The sequence below is a fragment of the Mus musculus genome, chromosome 7 (genome assembly GCF_000001635.26).
Source record: "Mus musculus strain C57BL/6J chromosome 7, GRCm38.p6 C57BL/6J".
Classification (NCBI taxonomy): Eukaryota; Metazoa; Chordata; class Mammalia; order Rodentia; family Muridae; genus Mus; species Mus musculus.
Window position 1 is genome coordinate 142,170,722 of NC_000073.6, and position 8,902 is coordinate 142,179,623.

General features: G+C 45.6%; 1 protein-coding gene across 1 annotated transcript; it reads right to left on the bottom strand.

The window, feature by feature from the left end:
- Positions 1 to 3,810: 3,810 nt before the first annotated feature.
- Krtap5-2 (keratin associated protein 5-2) lies at positions 3,811 to 5,284 on the bottom strand. Its single transcript, NM_027844.4, has one exon. It carries the CDS (start codon positions 5,218 to 5,220, stop codon positions 4,117 to 4,119), a length of 1,104 nt encoding a protein of 367 aa, NP_082120.3. The 5' UTR covers positions 5,221 to 5,284; the 3' UTR covers positions 3,811 to 4,116.
- Between the last annotated feature and the right edge of the window lie 3,618 nt (positions 5,285 to 8,902).

An 8,902-nucleotide genomic window follows, 5' to 3' on the forward strand; every position in this document is an offset into this window, starting at 1 on the left:
TGCGTTTGAAGACAGCTACAGTCAACTTATAATAATAAATAAATCTAAAAAACAAACAAACAAAACAAAAAAAAACAAAAAACACTGGATTTTAGAAAGAACTGCCGAATTAAATCATCCCATATAGTGTAAAGATGTGTTAACTTCAGAATGGAAATGTGTTCCATTGGGGAAGAGGATTTGTTCTTGTTTCAACCAGAAGTTAAAAGCTGTGTAGCCCATTCAAAGTTAACTGAGATTTGACCAGGGGAGACATCCTGAAAATCTTGGCTGCAGACATGAAGAAAGAAGAAACAGAACAGTAGAACAAATCAGGTGACATAGATGTTTATCCCCTTTCATGGGAACAGCTCATGAATGCCTCCACAGTAGCCAACGCATCATGTTGGTCTCAGAGTCCCCATGACTTACTATTACATGCCATCCTTTCAGGTGGCATGGATGGAGATTTATATTTTGCAGTTCAAATGGACTTATAAAGTTAGTAGATGCCTTTTATCTGCTCAAACACAGAGCAGAGAAAATCATTAACTAAATTGTGTACACCACACATTCCATACATGTGTTAATGCAGAAATGTCCCTACAATATTATCTTTAAAAATCTGTGTGTTTTTAGGACAAAACGGATCAGATGCCAGTGAACACAAAATAAGTAGCCCAGGTGATTCAGCCCCACAGGCTACCTCAGTTATTCTCTCCCCAAAAATGGTATCCATGACAACTTAAAGAAGCTAGCTCAGATGGTCCAGCCTCACAGAATGCTTAGCCCTGCACTCTCCTATCACACAGACACAGGACAGCAAATGAAACAGCTAGCTCTCCCAGAATGTGGTCAATATCCCAATTTTTCTACTGTCCCCCAAAGATGTCATCACCCCCAGATAACAGGAGGCAATTTAAAGAACACGACACTTCCATTCCCAAGAGGGGAGGTGGGTGGGTTTTCATTGTTTGGTAGGTTATGGATGTTTGTTGTCATTTAGGGGGTTGGTTACAAGTTGTTACTGGTCTTGATCAGGGAGGAAACAAAGTAAAGGAGGCTAGACATGGGGATGTCTTTCTTTATCTTTCCCTCTATCCATCTTCCTATCCTATTTAGAGTTAGGGGATAGAGGGGAAACGGGGGAAAAATAAGAAAGGAGGGGGATATAGTGATGACAGGGCGAAAGGTGGAAGGGTAGATTATTGAATCTAGTTTTAGACTAGAAAGCAGCAAGAAGTCTCGAATATTTTACATTGATATGGATTTTTGCATATTAATAAAATTTAATGTTACTTTTGTTACAATATACTGTATATATGTTTCAACTCTTGTTTTAGGTATTGTACATATGCAGCTCACTTAAAATTTGATGTAAAGTTATAGTCCTTAGGAAAGGTGTATTGTAAACTGTTTAGGATAATTAAGAAATGCAGGTTAGTAGTAGTTACCTATGAATAATCAAACTTGTAGTGTTGTTAGGCAACAGTTTAGTTAATTACAGAATAAGCTTTTTTTAAAAATCTCCTATATATGTTTTCAAAGTTAAGCAGATAGTGAATAGCTAGAAAAAAAAACAGCATTTGTCTATGCAGATATATTTTAGAGAGAGAGATTGTCTCCAAACACTTCAAGGATCTACAGAATATGACATTTAAGATGTTTTCATAATAAAAGGCTTTTCATGATAGTAAGACACTTCAGTTCCTGGCAGCACCCTCAATCTACTTCAAAGAAGATAATGGACATGAAGAACCACCACATGGAGTTGGTTTCAAATGTGGCAAAACTAGGTACTGAGCAAAACCTGCCCTTACCCGTGACTGCTGACAGCATGCTCTCTAAATTGTGGACAGACAGGACACTGGTAAGTTGACTGATTAACTTTGCTGAGACAAGGCAAGCCAATCCTTCAAAATTCCTCCTTCACAGAAAAGACTGGCAGATATTCTGGGCCTGTTGATCTAAGATCGATGCCCCAACAATACAAAGGAAACTTGGGTGACTGTTATGGGTAGCTTTTCCTACCCAGCCTAAGCTCTATGAATGGACAACACTACCAGCCACCACCCAGAGAATATTGGCACTGTGGGTGAAAACAAAGACACACATTTTGAATTGAAGTTGTTCAAACTCAAATTGTAGGATCAGCCACAGGCCATTGCTCTGTCTAAGATCTCACATGGATGGTCACCTTTTATCCTTCAGAACATGGCAAACTGCATGGCAAACTCTGTCTCTCCTCTCCTTGTGTCTGTCTGTCTGTCTGCCTCCCTCTAGGGGCCTGGAAGTCCCACCTATTCCTTCAACCCAGCAATTGGCCCATGGCTTATTTACTGACAGATCAAGAACCAATTGGAGAACAGGACCTAAGCATCAGAACAACCCTTACAGGATTTTGTCCAGGCAGCCAGCAGTCTCTGTCCTGTCTATAGTTTCAGAAGCTGCTTGCTCTGCACTTCCTTTTTCCTTTAAGTATTATTTGTCCTCAGATCTCTGATGGTGTTGAAGGGTAGATAGTTATAGTCTTACAGTTTTCCTTATTAAAGATTAAAGACTTAAGCTTTTATAAGCTTACGTTGTTTTGGATCTAAGATTTGAGGGCCTAAAAGGAGGTCTTTAGGTTGGTAATATGTTATGAAAGTTAGAGGATATAGAAGCTTAAATAATGATAGAAAATTATTTAGGTATAGAACTTTGGACTCATCAAGATAGGATAGATAGTGAAGTTCTTTTTCTGGGTTGACAAATATAAAAGGACTGGACATCATGAATGTAATTCTCACCTGATAGTTCTCATCACTGTTCATATTGTACATAGTTTATTGATGTTATTGCTAACATCTATACTTATTAGACTAAAAGGGGGAGATGTTGGGGTGCACTGTGTGAAGGTTGTCCCTGTAAATTCAATCGTTGATGGCTGTACTGACAGAGAGCTAAGTGCTAGCTAGAGCTTGGTATTGCTATTCTTATGGCATATCACCAGGCTCAGATTTTCTAAACACTCTTTCTCCCTCAGATGTTGATTGGCTTAATGAAAATCTGACGATATTAGCTAGGCAGGAAACAGAAAGGGAGACTTCCAAGCTGAGGGTGGGTCTCTGGGAGAGATGCAGGGAATTAGCCAGCAAAGAGACAAATGTTCTACATACCATGACTGAGAAAGAGGTAAAGAACTAGCCACCTGTCTGGTTGTGGTCTAGGATAATAAGATTAATTAGATGAGCTTCTTTAGGGTAGCCCAAGCTAAAGACCTAGCTATAATATATATTGATGAGTCTCCAAGTCATTATTTAACTGCTGGTAGGTCCAGAAATTCCTGTAAAAGTGCCACCCAAACATGAACTAGACATTCAAACATCTGAGCCCACAGGGGACAGCTTCCTTCAAACTGCCACAGAAGCCCCCTAAATCTCACTATCCACTTGTTCCTGATGTGACACAGTTTCATGTTTGCTTCCCTTAGACTCTCAGCAAAGAAGGTGGTCTCTGTCCCACTTTGTGTCCTGGGTCTGACCCTCACTCTGGTACAACATGAGCACACTGGCCAACTAGACCCCTTCCTCAACACCGTCCTACACTAAGGACCCCATCCACTGATAGACTCAACCTAAGTGGTGAAAACACCATCCCTGGATTCTATACTATTGCCCTTCACACTTAGGAGCTGTGACTCCTCTGCACATTCACTCAGTCCACGTGCATCACACATTGTAACAACAGGTTTTATGCATGGTGCTAGCTTGGCATGGATGGCATCCATCTATTAGGGAAGGGGATCTGGGGAAGATGATCGCTTTAACAATGAGACAACACTCTGAGACTGAGGATGGTGGGGGAGGATTTATTTAATAAATTTTGGATACATTTCAGAACTTCACAGATTATCTTTATGATGGCAAGCCTGGTTAGACATAGTAGGGAATGTGAGAAAGACAGGTTAAAGAATCTGGGGACTAAGTTACAATGTGAGCCTGTCAGGAAAGCATCAGGGCAGTGATTTGCTCCTTCCCATCAAGGGCTGGAGAAGGAAGCCTTGAACTTGAGTAGGAAAGTCATTATAATCCCACAGCTTCCAAAGAAGGTAGACTACAGAAGTAAAGGAATAGTAGAGGTACTTCTTGGAAAGTGTCAGATCTTACACTGGCAGCATACAGGAGCACAGCAGCTGGACTGACAGCAGCAGGGCTTGCAACAGCTGGACTGGCAGCAGCAGGGCTTGCAGCAGCTGGACTGGCAGCAGCTGGATTGGCAGCAGCAGGGCTTGCAACAGCTGGATTGGCAACAACAGGGCTTGCAGCAGCTGGACTGGCAGCAACCACAGGAGCCACAGCCCCCACAGGAGCCACAGCCTCCACAAGAGCCACAGCCTCCCTTGCAGCCCCCACAGGAGCCACAGCCTCCACAGGAACTACAGCCTCCCTTGCAGCCCCCACAGGAACCACAGCCCCCACAGGAACTACAACCACCCTTGCAGCCTCCACAGGAGCCACAGCTTCCCTTGCACCCACCACAGGAACCACAGCCCCCACAGGAGCCACAGCCTCCCTTGCAACCCCCACAGGAGCCACAGCCCCCACAGGAACTACAGCCTCCCTTGCAGCCCCCACAAGAACCACAGCCCCCACAAGAACTACATCCACCCTTGCAGCCTCCACAGGAGCCACAGCCTCCCTTGCAGCCTCCACAGGAGCCACAGCCTCCACAGGAGCCACAGCCTCCCTTGCAGCCCCCACAGGAACCACAGCCTCCCTTGCAGCCTCCACAGGAGCCACAGCCTCCACAGGAGCCACAGCCTCCCTTGCAGCCACCACAGGAACCACAGCCTCCCTTGCAGCCCCCACAGGAACCACAGCCTCCCTTGCAGCCTCCACAGGAGCCACAGCCTCCACAGGAGCCACAGCCTCCCTTGCAGCCTCCACAGGAGCCACAGCCTCCACAGGAACTACAGCCTCCCTTGCAGCCCCCACAGGAGCCACAGCCTCCACAGGAGCCACAGCCTCCCTTGCAGCCTCCACAGGAGCCACAGCCTCCCTTGCAGCCACCACAGGAGCCACAGCCTCCCTTGCAGCCCCCACAGGAGCCACAGCCTCCCTTGCAGTCCCCACAGCTGGAGCAGGAACAGGCTGGCACACAGCAGCACACAGGCTTGCAGCAGCACACAGGCTTGCAACAGCTGGAGCCACAGCCCCCACAGCTGGAGCCACAGCCTCCTGAACAGCCACAGCAGCTCATGGTTCTGGTATTGGTTTGAGGGATGAGTAGGTCAGAGGAGCAGGTGGAGAGACAAGATGTGTAGGTTGGAGGCTCCTGAGCCTGGGGCTTTTATACCCCTGCCCAGGTCAAGCAGGAGGCTGCATGTGGTCACTTCCTAATTCCTGTTTGTGCCATTTCCCCCAGGAAATCCTGTTTGTTTTCATTTCATGTTGCTCTACTTTTCCACTCTTGTTAGAATTTCCTGGAAATGGTCTCCAGAGTGGAAGCTCATGTGTTTCCAGTTCTGAGTGTGAGGGCACATGAGGCTGAGGTATGATTTAGGTTTTCTCAGACTTCCTTTGGCAAAAGCACCCCAGGCACCCCAGGTGCCATGTTGTACAGACAGCGCCCAGGCTGTGAGCTCCCAGTATCCACCCCTGCTGGGGCCAGGACTCCACTTGCATGCTGGCAGACTGTCTCACCCCAGGATGGAATGCTGTCCTTGTCCTCCAAGATCTGGTCTTCTTCCCAGCTGGAGGAGCGGAACACAGCCTGACCCCCCAGACACATGCTTCCATGTGGGTCCCCTATAGGTCCAGCCCTCCTCAGTCAGCTATCACTCTCTTGACAGGAGGCATGTGTAGAGGTACAGGCCTGTTCTACTTCTGAGACCTGTTCAGGTAGAGGGCCTAGGGAGGCCATGGTCTTGGGGATTTGTGTAAACAAATGACCAAACACTGGGCTAATGAAACGACAGAATTATATTCTTCCCCAATCCTGGAGTCCAGAAGTGAGTTGTAAAGGTGCTGATAATGCTTTATTTCTTTTCAAGTCTTTCCTGGTTTCTGGTGGTTCCAGTTTTCCCTTGGTATCCTTTTGTGTGTGTGAGAGCAGTAAACACTCTTGACTACTAAGCCATTTCTCTTTTGTAACCCCTGAATTACTTATACTAGAGAGATTTCAGTGTTGTGTACAGACATTTTGCCTCTGTGTTCCTTGCCTCCCCCCACTCCCAACCTGGTTTCTATTGAGTCCAGCAGCAAGCCCAGGGCTCCCTCTCCTCTAGCATTAGAATGGCTATCTCCCCCTTAATGAGGACATTCTGAGGTGACAGCACAAGATATCCTCCCTGTCTTCGTGTCTCCAAAAACCAACCCACCTCCTGATAAGTAGCAGAACTCACCAGGTGCCTGTCCTTGAGAGCTTAGAGAAATAACAAATTCAAGGGAGATCAGAGGTCAGGTCACAGACAGTTACGACTGGACATAAAATTAATCCCTGAACAGACACCTATTAACAACCCCCTCAGTACTATTCCACCAAATGATTACAGTCCTCTACTCCCCTTTTCTGTGAACATTCACACTATTCCTAAGTATACTGTATATAAACCCAGTGTTTTCTGGACTCAGGGTTGCTTGCCAGCATTCACAAGGTGAGTGCGAGGTGGGCGATCTGAGTTCGAACTTGAAACAATAAAAGACTCTTTTTCGAGTTGCAGAGGACTTCGAAATTCTTGGGCTCATCTGGGTTTCCCGTGGACTCAGGGCACAACATCTCCATTCCCTATGCTCCAAAGACAAGAGTGCATTTCCCTTCTTCCTTCTGCAACTCTTTGGAATTCAATGTTCAGAGGATGAGTCTGGAAGTGCCCCTTCCTATTCTGTTTTCTGAAAAGGCTTAGAAATTATTAGTGAATTCACTAAAACCACTATGTCACATTTTGGGGGAATTTTTACTTAGGAAACTGATTTCAGCTGGATGGTATTAAGTGCACACCTTTAATCCCAGCACTTGGGAGGTAGAGGCAGGCAGATATCTGAGTAGTCCGGTCTACAGAGTGAGTTCCGGGACAGCCAGGAATACACATAGAAAACCTGTCTCAAAAATCAAAACATACCAACCAACCAAATAAACAAATATCTAATTTCTTAATTTTTTCAAAACAACTATTTTTACTGAAAATAGATTCTTCTCTCATACAATAACCCTGACCACAGTGTCCCTTCCTCCACTCACTCCAGGAACCCCCCCCCCCATTTTTCTTCTCCCCCAGATCTGCTCCCCCCCCATTTCCTCTTCAGAAAAGAGCAGGTCTACAAGAGACCACAGTCAAACAGGAGTATACAAATAAGACAAAGCAAAATCCCTAATATTGAGAATAGACAAGGCAACCCAATAAGAGGAAAAGAATCCCAAGAATAGGCCAAAGAGTCAGAGACAAACCTTATTCTGCTATTAGAAGTCCCACAAAACACCAAGCTAAGAGCTATGATATATACACAGTTGACCTGGTGCAGATCCATTCCGTTCCCATGCCTGCTACTTGAGTCTCTGTAAGCCCATGCGAGCATCCGCTTAGTTGATTCTGTGGCCTGTGCTCTTCTGGTGTCTTCTATCCTCTCTGACTCCTATAATCTTTCATCTCCCTGCTTCCATGAGGTTCCATGTAACTGTGGTCTTTTCTACCTACACTGTAGTTCCTGAATAATGATCCAAAGGCTTATTATGTAATAATAAATGCCTAGGCCTTAAGCTCGCTTGTTCCCTCACTAGCTCGTATCCCAGTTATCCTGTGTATACTATTCTAGATCTGCCACATGGATTCCCTCTCCTCAGTTTCATAGTCTGACTTCCTCTGAGTCCGGGTGGTGAATCTTCCATGCCTGACTCTTTGCCAGAGTCCTCTCTCTCTGCTGGATGTTCTACATTCTAATCAGCTTCAGCTTATTGTCCAACATCAGCTTTTTATTTTTGACCAATCAGAAGGTGCCTTAGGCAGGCAAGGGGGCAGAGACACATCTTCACACAGTGCATATAAATATTATCCCTACATTCCCCAACTTCTTAGGAGAGGGGCCTGATGGAGACCTCCAATTTAGATTCCTTCTCACCATAATGTCTGGATCTGGGTCTTTGCACTCACTTCCATCTGCTGCAGGAGGAAATGTCTCTGATGATGACTGTACAAGGCACCAGCACACTCCCCCGCCCCCACACCCTTTTCTGTGAGTACAGCAGAATATCATTTGGAATCATATGATTTTTTTCCCCCAGTCATGTTGGTTCTATCCTAGGTCTCCAGGCAATCCAGTTTTGAGGAGTTCCTAGCCATCCAGGCAGTACAGGGTATGAGATCCTCTCATGGAGGGGGCTCAAGTTAAACCAAACATTAGTTGTTCACTCCCACAATTTCTGTGCCATCATTGTCCCAGCACACCTTGCAGGCAGGACAGATTGTAGGCCAAGGGTTTTGTGGCTGGGTTGGTGTGGTGGTTTGAATAAGATTCATGTGTTTGGAATGCTTGGCCCATAGGGAATGACACTATCAGGAGGTGTGGCCTTGTTGGCAGAGGTGTGGCCTTGTTGGAGGAATTGTGTCACTGTGAGGGTGGGCTTTGAGGTCTCCTATGCTCAGGCTAAGCCCAGTGTGGCACACAGTCTCTTTCTGTTTCCTGAGGATTAAGATGTAGAATTTTAGGCTCTCCTAGTACCATGTCTGCATGAATGTCACTATGCTTCCTGGCATGATGACAATGGACTAAACCTCTGAAACTGTAAGCCATCCCAGTTAAATGTTTTCCTTTATAAGAGTTGCTTTGGTCATGGTGTCTCTTTACAGCAATAAAACCCTAACTAAGACAGCTGGTGTCTAGGATTCTCTTTCCATAGCCTGCAGAGTATCTTCTCACACCAAAGAGACTAGAATGTAAGGGTGAAG

Coding starts and splice junctions, on each gene's coding strand:
- Krtap5-2 (NM_027844.4), bottom strand. CDS start 5,220: ATGAGCTGCTGTGGCTGTTCAGGAGGCTGTGGCTCCAGCTGTGGGGGC.